At 41.4% G+C, this 17,723-nt stretch overlaps 1 protein-coding gene across 5 annotated transcripts in view; it reads right to left on the reverse strand.

Annotated features, from left to right (window-relative positions):
• Positions 1-17,723, reverse strand: part of PLS3 (plastin 3) — a 90,218-nt gene that overhangs the window by 29,008 nt on the left and 43,487 nt on the right. For 4 of the 5 annotated variants that reach the window (XM_019426909.2, XM_019426905.2, XM_019426907.2 and 1 more), the window contains exons 2-4: positions 16,750-16,834; positions 14,693-14,773; positions 1,450-1,613 (exon numbers count right to left, since the gene is read on the reverse strand). In XM_019426909.2, the coding sequence (XP_019282454.1) occupies positions 1,450-1,613; positions 14,693-14,765 (237 nt within the window). In that variant the 5' untranslated portion in view covers positions 14,766-14,773; positions 16,750-16,834. The remainder of the gene's footprint in view (positions 1-1,449; positions 1,614-14,692; positions 14,774-16,749; positions 16,835-17,723) is intronic. The other variant, XM_019426908.2, reaches the window with a different exon arrangement.

Below are 17,723 nucleotides of genomic sequence, written 5' to 3' on the forward strand. Positions count from 1 at the left end.
AATTCACAATTCAACATGCAGTTATAAGGGGAGCACGTTACACATCAGAGGACATGCAACTTACTATTGAACACAGAATTCAAAACAAAAGGCTTTGGCAATAACTGAGGACAAAAACAGTGGGGAGGAAATCAGCATTTCAAAAGAAGTCGGCATGAACGATACCATTATAATTACGACGCATGCCTACATTTTTAAAACAGTAGCACCCCCACAAAATGCTATCAGCTCAGTAGACATCATTACTTAGTCAATTTCCTTCTGGAACACTGACAGTGTTTTAAAGGGGTTCGTTCTAATGGGAGAAAATATACCAGAATTTCACTGGCTACACTGAGCCTCAGTTAGCATGGTAAGAGGATAAGAGTGCTAGGAAGTTTGTGATAAACAGGAGGCACGAATTCCCTGTTTGTGATACAGTGAAAAGAATGCCTAATTAGATCTAGTCAAACTCAGCCTTCAAGTAATAATAAATAAAACCAATAAAATCTTAAAAAAAATTTTTTTTTATGCTTATTTATTTTTGAGAGAGAGACGCAGAGTGTGAGTGGGGGAGGAGCAGAGAGAGAGACGAAGAGAGAGAGTCTGAAGCAGACTCCAGGCTCTGAGCTGTCAGCACAGAGCCCGATGCGGGGCTCGAACCCATGAATCATGAGATCATGACCTGAGCCAGTCGGAGGTTCAACCGACTGAGCCACCCAGGCACCCCTAAAACCAATAAAATCTTAATGGCGTTCTTAATTGAGGGAAGAGGCAACCGGTATTCTTTAATATACATCTCAAATACTCTGCCAATGAATATGGATGGAAAATGGCCTAGGTAACCTCGCCCACTGGCAGCTAAAGCATCAAGCTTCAATCAGAAGAGCTACGCATACACTCTCCAAGCACGGAGTACAGAACTAGAAACTACGTGCTTGGGACTCAAAAGATACGCTTCTAACTTTTAATTAGCCAAATTATCATCCTCGAGAAAATGGCACACTTAAATACTACCACCGCAAGAGAAGGAACCATCTTTTTAATCAGAAAGTTCAACTCAGGAAGCTTCCAAGACTGTGAGTCAGGGTGTAGTGTTAAGATTTGGGAGCACACCGTTCCCCACGGGAGACGGAGCATCTCAAGGGTGGCACGTAGCACCTTGAAAAATGCCCTTTAATGATGCCCCCGAAGGAAACGGTTCGCATTTTACAGCGAGTCGTGAGTTCTGCCTTTGATTCTGTCTTCTTCTCGATCGGTTCTTCTTCTCGTGTTCTTCTTCTCGATCGGTTTAAGATACTCCGATGGCTAAAAGGACTAACTCAATTTGGTGGGGTGAGAGAAATTGCATTAGTTGTAACAAGACGAATACGGTATATTTAGGGACTCGGGAGGACTTATTACCAGAAGATCCCTCTAGACAAAGGAACAATCATTACTCTGAATAATGGGGGATTTTCACATACTTACATAAACAAATTCATCGAAACTTATCTTCCCATCTTTATTCCTGTCACCATCCAGCATGAGTTTTTGAATTATTTCTCTCACTTTATATCCCGGTAATGGCATATTGGCTTCCTTGAAAAGTTCATGAAGTTCATAGTCACAGATGAATCCATTGCTGTTGAGATCTTTGGACGAAGGGAGGGCAGGCGAGGAAGGAGAAAATTTAGGAGAAATAAATTAATCTGTGAGTATTTTTACGATCAGAGTGTTTTTCTTCATTTGAGACTTGGTTCATAAGCTTGCCTAAATATAGTGTTTGTTCTTGTTACTGTTTGGTATCTACGGTTGTTTAAAAGGGAAATGCAACTTTTAACTCAAAGGGCATGGGTTTACATCATGTTTCCTGTATTTTAAACAGTGTATAAGTAGCTCCACTTACAATTGGTAGCCCTAATATTAACAAAGCATAGTTGTCTCATAAACTTATTTTTAAATCATGAAGCTGACAGGACTTTAAAAAAAAATTAATAGGGGCGCCTGGGTAGCTTGGTCGGTTGGGCGTCCGACTTCGGCTCAGGTCATGATCTCGCGGTCCGTGAGTTCGAGCCCCGCGTCGGGCTCTGGGCTGACAGCTCAGAGCCTGGAGCCTGTTTCCGATTCTGTGTCTCCCTCTCCCTCTGCCCCTCCCCCGTTCATGCTCTGTCTCTCTCTGTCTCAAAAATAAATAAACGTTAAAAAAAATTAAAAAAAAAATTAATAGACTATACACCAAGAAAATGCTGCCATGGCAAAAAACGATTTCTATGGTACCTACTTAAAAGTTTTATGCCCCTCATTCTAACATCGGTCCAATAGAATATTTTATGAATTGATGCTGATTACATTACACAGCACACCTGAAATTCAGCTACCCTCTCCAGTGCCAATTTTTTTCAAGAGTTAATGTAAATAAACATCAATCCAAGACAAACATAGACTTCATAAAAATAAATGCAGTCCTAATGTAATGCAAATATTTACCACGATTCTAGAAATAATCTTTTTATCTTTGTGCTAGGACAATTCTAACAGTATATATCTTAAGTGCCGAAAATATGTATCTTTAGTCTGAAACTGTTAAAAATGTGAAAAAAAAAAAAAAAAAACTGAGGTGCCTGGGCGGCTCAGTCGGTTGAGTGTCCAACACTTGATTTCTGCTCACATCATGATCCCAGGGTTGTGGGATTGAGTCCCACATGGGGCTCTGTGCTGAGCAAGGAGCTTGCTTGAGATTCTCCTTCTTTCTCTCTCTCTCTCCCTCTGCCCCTCTCCCCAGCTCATGCTCTCTCTCTCAAAAAAAAAAAAAAAAAAAAAAAGGGAGTGGGGGGAGGACTGATGAATGACCAAAAGTTAATTTGCTGGGAAAGAGGGCTAATGTCCTGGGTGTTGTAATCACTCGGGCATATTTTTTTTTTTAACTAAAAAAAAATTGGACTTTCACCAGCAATTTCAAACACCTCCTGTTCAACAATCCTTCTTATTCCTTAGGTCACCACTGAATTTCATATGTAAATTTAATTATTCTAATAAAAGGATACGATCTCAATAGAGAAATGACTCAAGATGACCACAGCACTGTTCAAGAAAATATACTGGGCAGTTAATTTACTTGATATGTGACTTTATTAAAAAAATTTTGTTAATGCTTATTGATGTTTGAGAGAGCAAGAGAGGGAGAGCAGGGGAGGGGCAGAGAGAGGGAGGCAGAGGATCAGAAGCAGGCTCTGTGCCGTTAGTGGGGCTCGAACTCTCAAACCATGAGATCATGACCTGAGCCAAAGTCGGACGCTTAACCATCTGAGCCACCCAGGCGCCCCTCTATCTGACACGTCACTTTAAAACTGTACCAGGTACAGTTCTGGGAATTGGGGCCGTCACCACCAACGAAAGAAAGTCCTGCTGTCCAAGGGCTCACATTCTAATGGCAACTAAACAGCAAATAACATATATCGTGAGGTAGAACTGTAAAATCACACAATATAAATAAGTGCTATGATGGAAAATAAAGCAGGGTAAGGGGTCGCAGACTGGGGGCTATTTTGCCCCTCGGGGAAACTTCAGAAATGTCTGGAGACATTTTTGGTTGCTACGGGGGGGGGGGGGGCAGGGGGAGGGGTAGTATGAGGGTGCTCCCGGCATGCAGTGTATACAGCCGCCAAATATCCTACAAGGCCCATGACCCCCACTCACGATCCAGAATTATGCAGCTCAAAAGGCCAGTGGTCAAGGACAGCCACTTTGCTGAGGTTATATCTGGATGAAGACCTCTGTGAGGTAAGGGAGCGCATCACGTGGGTATCTGGGGGAAGAGATCTCAGGCAGAGGAAAGAGCACATGCGACATCGGTGATGCGGAAGAGTGGTATGTTTTGAGAACAGTGACGATCCAGTGTGAGTTGAGCATTTTAATAACTAGTACGTTTAAATCCATCACCGAGAGTATGTATACTTCCGAAACGTCATCCTCAAACTACCCAAAACTTCTGAAAATCGTGAATATTTCCTTCCACAAAGGGCACTCAATGTCCCTAGGGCACATCTTTACGTTCTTTGCTTTGAATTAATGAAAGGCCATAGATCCAACACTTTATTAGTAAAGTGTTTATATGCAGAAGTCAGTCCAGCAGCAACATCTGCAGTTGCTAAAAAGAACAAAGTAATCCACATGGTACTGTGGCAGGGTTTTAGCAATTTTTGATGAATGAAATTCTTGAGTTTAAATAGACCTCCTCCCATGCATATATCAATCTCTTTCTCCCATTTTCTTTAAAAAGTTAAAATAGAGGGAGACTTGGGTAGCTCAGTCAGTTAAATGTCTGACTCTTGGCTTCGGCTCAGGTCATGATCTCACGGTTCGTGGGTTCGAGCCCCGCATCGGGCTCCGCGCTGACAGTGCAGAGCCTGCTTGGGATTCTCTCTCCTTCTCCCTCTTTCTCTGCCCCTCCCCTGCTCTCTCTCTCTCTCTCTCTCTCCCTCTCTCTCATAATAAACAAACTTTAAAAAATGTTAAAATAGAAAAATTAAAAACAAATAGAGCTCAGTTCTAGGGTGTAAGTGTGGCATAGTGAAAGATATACAGCATAGTTGAAGGACAAGTGGGAGTATTGTGACATAGGATTTGCATAAGTCACCTCTGTAGGTCTTTGTTTACCCATGTGTAAAGGAGTCCTTTGGATCAAATGACCTCCAAGGTCCCTTGCTGACTCTAACACTCTGATTCTAAATTTGAGCAGCTAAGACTTCAGAAACCACACACACACACACACACACACACACACACACACACACACACTTTAAAAAGATATTGGAGGTAAAATCATAATGCATCTTAAAAACAAATATACAGTAATAACATTCTTATTTAAAATGTTTATTATTTTGAGAGAGGCAGGGGAGGGGCGGGGTGGGGGGGGAATCCCAAGCAGGCTCTGTGGTGTCAGCGCGCCTGACATGGGGCTCTATCTCATCAACTGCAAGATCATGACTTGAGCAGAAATCCAGAGCCAGACGCTTAACCCACTGAGCCACCCAAGTGCCCCTACAGTAACAACATTCTGACCACTACTATATCACATTATCTAAATACAACACTCCTTCGTTTTTCGATCTTTTAGAAAGAGATAGCTTATTCCTTGCAACTATCAAAAAGTCCACTTGGCAATTTCTGAGAGAAAAATATTTTTAAATGTATTCTCCTTTACCTTGACTTCTGAAAGGACATATCTGAGCATAATTTAACCTGTGATTGATTCCAGTTTCGACCTAGCATACAACAGGGGCTTCATTGTTCCCTTTGTGTTCTCAGTGGTACAATAGAAGCAGAAGGTAGAGAGGTTTTAAAATAAATATCAGAGAACTGTAAATGCAAAACTACAGGAAACTGACCAAAGCCCGGAGAGTCTGATCTACTTGGCAGTTTATTGGCCTTAGGTAGACTAGAGGTGTAGGCAATGCGGAGAATGAGCATTTGCGTGAGAGCCCTCTGTGAAATAACCTCTGTTGGGCATTAATTAGAAGACAGCTCGCTGATGTGATTAAAAGATGCGAGGAAGCGTACTCACCCTAAAATATAACTAACATACAATAACCACATGCAGAAACTCCATTTTGAAGTAACAGTAGTAATAACAGATGCTGTTAGTAACTGACAGGAGCATTTGAAAAGGGGGTTGGAGGAATACGACTTGGTCATTACAGAGCCATCTTCCTTATTAGGTTGCAAACCTCTTGGGTAAAGATTCTTTTGAATCTTTTTATCTCCACCCCAATATGTAGCACAGTACCTTGCACATAACAAGCGATGTGAAAACTAGTTTTTGTAGAACTGCTGATTCTCAAGTATTAACTAGGAGAATAATGCTCTAATCTAATGAGCATTTTAACAACAGAATTAAACAATAACAAAAAATACAGAAATAGCACTAGAAGACTGAATGGCAATTCACCAGGAAACCATAACGACAGAAATATCTCTTAAATAACATTCAATCTCATTCCCTTTGTTCTAATCCTGTCCCCACCCGGCAGCCTTCAGATCTGTAATTTGGTTTTCTAAGTGAACACACCCACCAACGAGTACCCAAGTAGACAACCAGTGATGGTTGTCAGGTTGGGACTTCTCCTGTTCTAAATGTAGAAACCTGCTTTGGCTGTATTAAGAAATACCATGTAAACTTGTTTGGGCAGAAGTCGACCTCCAGAGAAAGCTGAGTACCTACTCTGTGGCAGGCACTGAGCTAGATACCAAAGATACAGAAATTAATCTGACAGAATCTCTTTGGCTCTTACTTGAAACTGTGCCTTTCAAATCCTTGTGAAGGGGCGCCTGGGTGGCTCAGTCGGTTAAGCCTCCGACTCTTGATTTCCGCTCAGGTCATGATCTCACAGTTCGTGAGTTTGAGCCCCCCCATCGGGCTCTGCACTGACAGTGTGGTGCCTGCTTGGGATTCTCTCTCTCTCTCTCTCTCTCTCTCTCTCTCTCTAAATAAACATTAAAAAAGTTAAAAAAAAAATAAAATCCTCGTGAAAATACGAAGTACTTGGAATATCTAGCTATCCTTTATCTTTCTGGAGAGGGGAAAAGAATCATTGAACATATGCATCTAGTTTGACATATTTTAAAAGTTTAACCTACTCTGCTATCTTTCCATATTTTATCAGCAGATCTAGCTTTTACTACCTCCCGTAATCAAAGACATTTTAGTGTTAGTACTAGTAAATTATCGCAAGCCTTTCTTAGAAGTCCTAAATCATATCTTTTGAAGACAACAATTTCAATTTCAATAAAAAGGCAGAGGGAGCCTAAAAAGGCAGCTTGCAATTAATTTTACAAAATCTCCCAGCTGGAAAAGTACTTGAAAGACAAAATAGGGTGCAATTATTTTTAAAGAGTTTTATGCTAATTTTATTTCCAATCCCTTGCCAACACACACACACACACACACACACACACCACGCACATGCATGCGCGCACACACACACACACACACACACACACCCTTGAACGATTATCAGAGATCTAATATGCTGTGCTTTAGAAAGCCAGAAAATGAGATCACACAATGGCATTTTAGAAAGCTTCTATCTCATTAGTGACATTATTAACCAGGATCTCAAAACTATGTTTGACAGCGAACTTTTTCTATTCTGCATTTTGATACAAACATGAAAATTTAATAATAAGCTGACCCCCAAAAACAGGGATCTAGATCAAAAACAGTTTTAACAACTGGAAACTAACATCACAACCTGCTGGCATAATGGTGGCCCTTTATTTTCTCATTAAAGCTGCCGATATTCTGGAACCCCTTTCTGGCTCATTTGTCACTTAATTACCTACACATTGGCATGGAGTTGGCCAGGTTCTGCACTTAGAAGACTCTTCTGTTCTAGCACCCTGTTTTCTTTTTTTTTTTAAATTTTTGTTAATGTTTTTATTTGTTTTTGAGACAGAGAGAGACAGAGCATGAGCAGGGGACGGGCAGAGAGAGAGGGACACACAGAATCCGAAGCAGGCTCCAGGCTCTGAGCTGTCAGCACAGAGCCTGACACGGGGCTTGAACTCTTTAATTCTTTAAATTAAATTTTAAATTCTTTAAATTAAAATTTAATTTTTGAGAGAGATTTATTTTGATTTATTTTTGAGAAAGAGAGAGAGAGCCAGAGACAGAGAGGGAGTTGGGGCGGGGCAGAGGGAAAAGGAGACACAGAATCTGAAGCAGGCTCCAGGCTCTGAGCTTGTCAGCATAGAGTCTGACACGGGGCTTGAACCCATGGACCGTGAGATCGTGACCTGAGCCGAAGTTGGACGCTTAACCGACTGAGCCGCCCAAGGCGCCCCTATCCAGAACATTCTTAATGTTTCTGCAAGCAAGTCTCAACTTTTGGGTTCAGAAAATATGATCGGTGCAAGCTGACATTAATGAATGGCAGGGAAAAAAAACCTACGCATCTACCCACTGAACAAAGTTCTTGCAGAAAGTGAGCAGCTAAATCTCAATAAATTGACAAAGTGTTCCTATTTTTAAAGCAAAATCACTACACTTAAAGGAAATCACTAACAGGTTCCCAATGCTGCTGCGTTCATCAGACAGGAACCAACTGTTTGTAACAACAGATTCTGTCTGTCGCTCTCTCTCTGTCTCTCTCTCTCTCTCTGATGACACATGTAGGTTCACGTCTGCAGTCTGCTTTAAAAGAAACCCCCTTATGCTCTCGTACCATGTATTATTTTAAAGGCCCGTTAACTCAACTCCCTCCCCCAAGCAACCTTAAAGTAAATAAACTTATTATACGGCCATGTTCCTGCAGAAGTTTGAATCACACCAAGAATGCATATCCTTAAAAGGAAATGTTTTCCCTCCCCTTGCATCCTGTTATTTAAGCTATTTTAAGTACTTGTCTGGAGAAAGCTGAGCCAGAATTCAAGTGGTTTTGATTTTAGCTGCTGTTTTACACTGCCCATGTCCAGGTGCTATGCGGTGCAATTTATCACTTCAAACGCATCTTTTGCGGTGCTACGTCGTCTTATAAATCTGACAGTAAGAAAGAGTGGGATTTCCTTTGACCCCCAGGTTGTGTGTGTGTGTGTGTGTGTGTGTTGCTTTAACCATCCTTGAATCCGTCTAAATCTAGTGTCTTTCTCTATAAAGAGGTTGCATATGTGTGTCCTCATGTGCAACACGTATTCAACATCTTTACTAACTAACCCTTCCCGGACAGTGCTCATTAGGACTTGAAGAAAAACCAATCAAGTACAGATGCACATCCTTTCAGAAGAGCTGGGTTTAAAAGTTCCATTTAGTTGAGCCAATATATTCCACAAAATTTTTCGCACTAACACAACGATAAAAGGAACCTGTGAGTCTAACGGTAACGCATTTGCACACGTGTGCGCGCACACATGCGCGATCCTGAATGCCCATGGAAGCACATGGAATGTTGATTTAAAAGACTTGGCCAAAAGGCTTGTGCCGAAGAATTTAGATTATATTCCATCCTCAGATCTAAGCAGTAAAGTCGAGCTTTCATTAGGCATTAAAACTTTAGAAAAGGCAGCTGCTAAACATCTCCAGATGCTTAACTAAACGTGAGTTTTGCCTCTCACAGCTTATACCTATTGAGGTAGCTCAGTCCAGCCAATGGAAGAGGCAGTTTAATGAGTCCCAGCTAAGGGCAGAAGAGAGGTCGCTACCTAAGAGTTCATCCTAATAGTGGATCCTCAAAGGTGGAGGTCAAGTATAGCTGAAGGCTGGGCAAGATTAGAAGGCTGAGACCAAGCGATCAAAAATGTTGTCTATTGATCCTTTTCCACCTCAAAATTTCCAGCGGTTTGGCCATCATTTGCCACCTGCCGCCACTCTCCCACTTTAAAAACATAGATGCGCCTCCACCCATGCTCCCAGAGCACGTTCTCACGCACATGTGCTCTTGCTCCTCACCTTGCACGTTCACATATTTGTGCGTCTATCTTCCACACCATCGAAACAGGGTTTGCAGCCTCTCCCAAGACCTCCATCTCTAATATTCCCCCGGTAATTAACCAGATGGCTCAGGGAAACAGCCCAGGTTAAGTTTCTTTTCTGGGGGGGGGGGAGGGGTTGGGCTATAGTTTTTATTTTTTAAGTCATAATTAAACAAATATGCACTGGTGTAGTTTTATTGAATACTGGAAGTAAATTAAACTAAACCACTCTCCTCTTTGTGGCATCATCCTGATGTGGTTTTTATGTACTACAGAATATCGAGTAACTTGAAACAACTCAGCTTCCTGGGAGGAGAAAATCACCATAACCAAAATTTTTTGACTTAGTGTGGTGGGCAGCCACAAGGGAATATACCCACAGTATTCCTAGTCATTTACAAAACCCCGTTATTCTTTTATTTCAAAAATGCTGAATTTGTGTTTTTGTTTTTTTTAAAGCTCAGTAGCGTGCTTAGGAAAGAAGTCAGATGTCAGTGTTTGCAGGGCTAAAGCCAATCTGAAAAGATTCACATTATGCACATTTATCTTTATGACAACTAATCACCCAAAGGACTTCTAGCTCTGAAAGTTTTATTTATTCTTGTTTTTTTTTTTTTTTTTTAGAAAGAACTTCTAGGCGTTTAAATTAAAACGGAAACATTATGAAGTAGGAAAAAAACAAAACAAAAACAACCAGCACCACGGCTTCTGCTATCCCAGTGGGAAATCCTGGAAACAAACGTTGAGAAAATTGAAATAATTAAATGAAAATGTACTGCTTGGAGTGTAACACTAAGCAGGTGCAGAAAATGAAAGAGGGACTTTAAATCTTAATACGCAATGTATTGCTAGTAAAGAGAATTTCAAAGCACTATTAATTGATTGGACAAAACCTACGATTAGCAGTAATTACAGAGCGTTTCTTCACACACTATGATTTGGCTGAATTTCTAAAGAGATAATCAAGGCTATTATTGTTAATAGATGGGGGAAAAAAATCACATAATGATTTCCATATTTTGTCACAACCGAACAAAGTAGCCCTCCCTGCCGTCCCCCCACCAATAAGAAAAATTGTGCTTGACAGGAAAATCAGTTCTAGAGCTTGTTTTTAAAATCATGTTTCCCTGGGGCACCTGGTTGGCTCAGTCGGTTAAGTGTCCCACTCCAGCCCAGGTCATCTTGAGGTTTGTGAGTTCAAGCCCCGCATCGGGCTCTGTGCCGACAGGCAAGAGTCTGGAGCCTGCTTTGGATTCTGTGTCTCCCTCTCTCTCTCTGCCCCTGCTCTGCTCGCGCGCTCTCTCTCTCTCTCTCAAAAATAAAAATAAATATTAAAAAAAATTTCAAATCACGTTTCTCTGAATGAAAAACAAAAAAAAAGATTTCCATAACACCTTTGACAGTTGCCTGAGGGCTCCGTAACTAATAACTAAAAACTACAGATGTTTTAAAGGAAAATCAAAAGATTCAGCTGGGTCTTTAAACACTATTCTAAAAGACACACTACTTACAAGCCTTTATTATGCTGAAAAATATATATAAATTTTATGTGCTACAATGTGATGGCCAAAACCTTTAGTAATAAATTCCACCATGATGAAAATCTTCGCAACAAAGGCCCTTTTAGTTTACAGTTGATAGTGACAAAATCTCAGAGCAAGAAAAGATTATGTATAATTCCTTGGGATTCAGTCATTAAATATTTATTGAGAACCTGATGTGTATGCAACACTGAGCTAGATACAGAGTGGGGAATGCAAAAGAATAATATGCAGAAGAGGCAGGAATTGTGGACTCCGGAATTTCCATTTACAGCATATAGAGTAATAAGGGTCTGCGTATCTTAGGAATTAAAAAAAATTTTTTTTGATGTTTATTTATTTTTTTTTAATTTTTTTTTAACGTTTATTTATTTTTGAGACAGAGAGAGACAGAGCATGAACGGGGGAAGGTCAGAAAGAGGGAGACACGGAATCTGAAACAGGCTCCAGGCTCCGAGCTGTCAGCACAGAGCCCGACGCGGGGCTCGAACTCACGGACTGTGAGATCATGACGTGAGCCGAAGTCAGCCGCTCAACCGACTGAGCCACCCAGGTGCCCCTTGATGTTTATTTTTGAGGGAGAGAAAGAGACAGAGAGAGACAGAGTGTGAGTGGGGGAGGGGCAGGGAGAGAGGGAGACACAGGAATCAAAGCAGGCTCCAGGCTCCGAGCTGTCAGCACGGAGCCCGATGAAGGGCTCGAACCTACAATCTGTGAGATCATGACCTGAGTGGAAGTCGGATGCTTAACCAATTGAGCCACCCAGGCGCCCCCACAAACATCATTTTATACAGTGTGCCAGAAAAAGAGTTAGAATACTGGGGTCGGGGGGACATCTGTCAAGTGTTACTAGCAAACTACTAAGGGGCAGAAACAAGTTTTTGAGAGACAGAGCATGAGTGGGGGAGGGGCAGAGAGAGAGGGAGATACAGAATCCGAAGCAGGCTCCAGGCTCCGAGCTGTCAGCGCAGAGCCCGACAAGGGGCTCGAACCTATGAACCGTGAGATCATGACCCGAACCAAAGTCAGATGCTTAACCGACTGAGCCACCCAGGCACCCCTATTTGAAATAAATATATGTCTATTAGGGACATCAGTAGGACGTATGATCCAATCTGCTGTCTTTGGGAAACTCCCCGTCCACCCTAACCCCTGCAGGATTGATTGATTGATTGATTGATTTTAAATGTTTACTTATTTTTGAGAGAGACAGAGACAATGCGAGTGGGTTAGGGACAGAGAGAGAGTGAGACACAGAATCCAAAGCAGGCTCCAGGTTCTGACGTGTCAGCACAGAGCCCGACGCGGGGCTCGAACTCACAAGCTGTGAGATCATGACCTGAGCCGAAGTCAGACGCTCAACCGACTGAGCCACCCAGGCGCCCCAAGGTGCAGGATTTAAAATAGACAGTAGTTCTACAGTGACTCTTGCCTTCAGTCCAAGCTCTAACTGATCCCTCATGTTTTGTACTTAACCCTGGTTCCTATGTGGAGATAACTGGTCAACCCTCTTTGTGTCTTTAAAGCTTTTGAGGAGCAGTTAAGCTCTTTTACGGATAAGAGTATTTCAGTGCCCTCAAGTAAAACATATCTGAAGAGCTTTAATTTTAAAACGAAATTGCACACAATTGTTTTCAAGGTGCTGCACACGAGAACAAGGCCTGTATTAAACAATAAACATGTATTTGAGGAAACGAGGCCTTTAAGATTCAATAATGGCAATAATAAGTCACGGTCCTTACCCCAAGATTCTATTCATAAAGACAGAAATTAGGCCGTCCCTCATACTGAAAGACGAACATAAGAAAAAAAAGAAGGTTCAAAGGATATGCGATGCTAAAACAATTATCACAAGCATATTTCTATAGAATAATGAGATTTAAAAAATCTTGCAGCCAGGAATTCACCTGTCATTTTCTTGCAATCAATCGAACATCAGGAGAGTACCAGATAATACTCTCCTTATGGTAAGTAGTAACTATGGCCAGTTAACAGACTCCTTTTTTTTTTTTTTTCTCATAGACACCCAGAAAATTATGTTCGATTCAGGCCTACCCAATTTTTTCCACTTAGGGTTATTTTTTTTAATGTTTATTTTGAGACAGAGAAAGAGTGTGCACACACGTGAGTTGGGGAGGGACAGAGAGAGAGGGAGAGAGAGAATCCCAAGCAGGCTCCACACTGTCAGAGCAGAGCCCGAAGTGGGGCTCGATCCCACGAACCACGAGCTTGAGAGCTGAAATCACCTGAGCAGAAAACAAGAGTCAGAAGCTTAACAGACTGAGCCACCCAGGGGCACCTCTGCTTAGAATTCTGAGGAGATTATGAATAGTCACCCTGGTGAGGCATCATTATTCTTCCCAAGGCCTGCTGTTAGCCTTAAACGCCTTCGCAGAAAATGCTGTTCCGAAATGTACGGAAATAGAGATGTACATGTCCTGGCTTTTCATTAATGAGGTTTGTAACATAGGTCAGAGAGTCAGTTCTGATTTAAATAACAGATCATTATGATCTAACTTGACACCCTTTGATCAAGGAGATACCACATACTAGAAGCTTACCTCTTTTTTTTTTAATTTTTTTTTAATGTTTATTTATTTTTGAGACAGAGAGAGACAGAGCATGAACAGGGGAGGGTCAGAGAGAGGGAGACACAGAATCTGAAACAGGCTCCAGGCTCCGAGCGGTCAGCACAGAGCCCGACGCGGGGCTCGAACTCACGGACCGCGAGATCATGACCTGAGCCGAAGTCGGCCGCTTAACCGACTGAGCCACCCAGGTGCCCCGAAGCTTACCTCTTTAGGCCCATGTTGACTCACGTGAGTACATACATCAATCATCAGTTCTTACCCTGTTTTCTCACTATCTTCTATTGATAGGACATGAGCACTGAAATTTGGAATGTAAATACTATCAACTGCTTCCATAGCTGCTAAATTCTAAGACATGTTCTGTGATGTTTAAGGAAAAACCGAATGGCATGCTACGTCTTCCCATCTTATGCTGATACTACAGCTTAACGTGAGAAGGTTGAACAGACTGTGTTATCCAAAGGCACAGAAGCTCCATGAAAAAGGCCACAAAGCCAAGCTAATCAGGGAAAGGCAAAGCATCAGCTAATTGAAGGAATCACCTAATGTTTTCAGGGGTCACACGTCCCTCTGAGAATATGGTGAAGGCTCCAATACTCTCCTAAGAAATATATGCTATATAATACAGTTAACAACCAAAGATTTGTCTAAGAATTTCAGGAGCCACAGTGGCCCCCAGTGAAGGACTGGTACCCAGGACTAAAAACCTTTGACCGTATTAGATAATCTACCTTTTTTATTTTTCTTATTGGTATGCTGTGGAATTTATTTCATAGGACCACTTTTTTTTTTTTTTTTTTTACAAAGAAGTACATCACCCTGTTTGTTATTTATTTATTTATTGTTAAGTAATCTCTGGGCACAACATGGTGCTTGAACTCATGACCCCAAGATCAAGAGTCACACGCTCTATTAATGGAGCCATTCAGCCAGCCCTTGACCATATTAGATAATAGACGTAATTAGAAATAATAGTTTAACGTGTTGCTCCTAAAACTTTATCCCGTTGATTTTAACTACCTTGCCCTACGGTTCACGATTAACCATTCATATAATTTTTTAGAGAAATCACTTTTATCAGGGCCACATAATTATTGCTTTACTATAGGTAACGCTGTAAAAAATACTCACCAACTTTTGCAAAGGCCTCTTTCAGTTCATCAAGCTCATCTTTGGAAATCTGAGTGGTAGCCATCTCGTCCATTTAAAGGTCTAAAGACAAAACCAAAAAGGTTTACGACTGAGCGATGTTTGTGATGAATATACGATAAGCATTCCTGTGAAATTCTCATCTTAGAATTTAAACAGAATTGCAAACTGCTAAAAGCATCTGAATACGTTCCCATATTTATAGCTAAAGCCATCATGAAGAAAACAAACACATGAGAAGTCATGATTTACCAAAAGTTATTCAGACCAAAAAAGTCTCTGAATCTTCCTTTCAAGAACAAAATCTTACGCTCCTAAGTGTAAGGAAGGGCCAAGGTACCCAGCAATGACAGGAAAGAGATACATCCTAGAAATTCTTGGTTATTCATGCCAAAACTAAAAGTCAAAATCGCCTGACCAAAGACTCACGTACAATGGAACGGTTCGATTAAGCCTTTATCTCTCTTTCTTTCTTACTGGCTCTTTACATTTTTTTCCGGCTTTACTGAGATATAATTGACATGTAATATCGTGTACGTTTAAGGTGTATACCACGATGACTGGATATACTAACATACTGTGAAATGATTACCACAACAAGGTTAGTTAGCACATCCAGCACCTCACACAGTTACCATTTTTTCCATCAAGTCACTTTAAAATCATTCATTGCGGGGGCATCTGGGTGGCTCAGCTGGTTAAGCGTCCGGCTCTTGGTTTCAGCTAAGATCATAATCTCACAGTTTGCGGGACGAAGCCCTGCGTCGGGCTCTGAGCTGACAGCACGGAGCCTGCTTGGGATTCTCCCTCTCTCCCTCTCTCTCTGCCCCTCCCCCACTCGTGCTCTTTCTCTCAAAATAGATAAACATTAAAAATAAATAAATAAATCACTAAGGGTGCCCTGGGTGGCTCAGTTCGTTGAGAGTCCAGCTTCTGCTCGGGTCATGATCTCGCCGTTTGTGAGTTCGAGCCCCGCATCGGGCTCTGTGCTGACAGCTGGGAACCTGGGGCCTGCTTCGGATTCTGTGTCTCCCTCTCTCTCTGCCCCCCCCCCCACCCCGCTTGCACTCTGTCTCTCTCTTGCTCTCAAAAATAAATAAGCATTTAAAATAAATAAATAAAACCAGTCCTTGTGAAAACATTGATTTTCAAATAGGATACTAACACCTATCAATCACTCCCATTAAAGGGGCGTTCATATAACTTACATTATTTGGGTTTAACACATAATTGGGTTCCAAATACATAATTTGCGTTCTGACCGGGCCCTATTTTACCCACTTAACCAACAGAGCTGGGGTTGACAAACTGTGGCCTGTGGGCCACATCTGAACTACTGCCTATTTCTGCACGGCCCCCAAGCTAAATATGGTTTGTAAAGAAAGAAAAACATTTGCAGTCAGTTTTGATAAGGCACGTTAACTTTGAGCCCTAATTAAGGGAAAGGTTATCCCCCTCCAAGAGCGAATTCTATTTTTCTCATCAGTAGATGTGTATTACAAAAAAGTACTCTATTATTAGTAGTAGTAGTATAGTTTGAATTTTGTCAGCAAAAATTCGTGGAAATAATATTATTACATCCTTGATATTAATAATATAATATTTTTGATTTTGCCTCTTGGCCCATAACACTTATGATCTGGACCTTTATAGAAAAATCTTCCTGAGCTCTGCAACAAAGGAAGGAGGTCTGTATCACAATGGGTAATCCCCAAATACAAACCTGTCCACAATTTTTGGACAGAGAGGAATAAAAATAATTATGTCTTGCTCTGGGTTTGTTTATTTGAGGGGGGAGGGGGATTTATTTTTTCTCAGTCTTTTTTTTTTTAAGGACTTTATTTTTATAGCAGACTTTTAGGTTCGTAGTAAAACTGAACAGGGAGCACAGAGATTTCAGGCCTCGTGCAATCCTTCAGCAGTCACATGCACAGCCAACACCATTATCAACATCCCCCACCAGAGGTGGCTCCTTGGTTAGAAAAACAGACTTTTAAAAAACAGAAAACAGAACTTGCTTCTTCATAAACTTTTCTTACCTAGGATGTTAAAATGTCACGAAAGAGGGACAAATGTCTCAGTAGATAAGTTGGGTAAAAACACCTTTCAGAGTAGTCTGAGGCTCTAGAAGGTAAAGAAAGATCTTCAGTTAGATATGAGGTAGGCATTTTAAAAAGTTAAGAGTAAAAAGCGATTTTTCATGTTAAGCTATAACGTAATGAGGACGGTACTTTTAAAAAGTATCCTTTATTTTACTATTATGATGTTTAACACTTCTGATTACAAAAATACTATATAGGAATTACTCCAATTTTCTTTTCTGTTTAAAAATAAGGTTATTTATTTTGAGAGAGAGAGCACAAGGGGGAGAGAGAGAGAGAGAGAGAGAGAGAGAGAGAGAGAGAGAGAGAGAATCCCAAGCAGGTTCCGCGCTGTCGGCACAGAGCCCGATGTGGGGCTGGAACCCACAAACCGTGAGATCGTGACCTGAGCTGAAACCAAGAGTATGGCGCTCACCCAACTGAACGACCCAGGCGCCCTCCAAGTTTCTTTACACAAGTTTTACATAGTCAAGTTTTCAATACGAAATCATTAACCATCTCCATGAACTTCACCATGTACAACAAGGGCACAGAAAGTTTGAAAGTGAGACTGTCTCAGAAAATCCAAAACATGCGGCTTCTCCTTATCTCTGAAGGTCCTTTCCAGTTTGGGCAGTTTAGGCATCAGTAATGATCTAAAGTATTTGAGTTAAAGAAACAAAGACAAGTGATTTATTCTCATACTACCCTATCACTCCCTTACGAAAGGGAATATTAGATAAAGAGGGTTCTAGACATAGCTCCCCCTCCTGCCCCATGCTTCATCCCTGTTGACTAAACCCTTCTCCCCCACCCCCATGGTTTCTCCCCTTTGCGGGTCCGCAAGGCTGAACAGGGCAGAAATCTCTTTCCCTCTTCTTCACGCTCCTCCCCAACGCCAACACACCTATCCTCACACACTTTTGCCAATA

This window comes from Panthera pardus, unplaced genomic scaffold (assembly GCF_024362965.1).
Source record: "Panthera pardus isolate Hobbes unplaced genomic scaffold, ASM2436296v1 HiC_scaffold_27, whole genome shotgun sequence".
Taxonomy (NCBI): domain Eukaryota; kingdom Metazoa; phylum Chordata; class Mammalia; order Carnivora; family Felidae; genus Panthera; species Panthera pardus.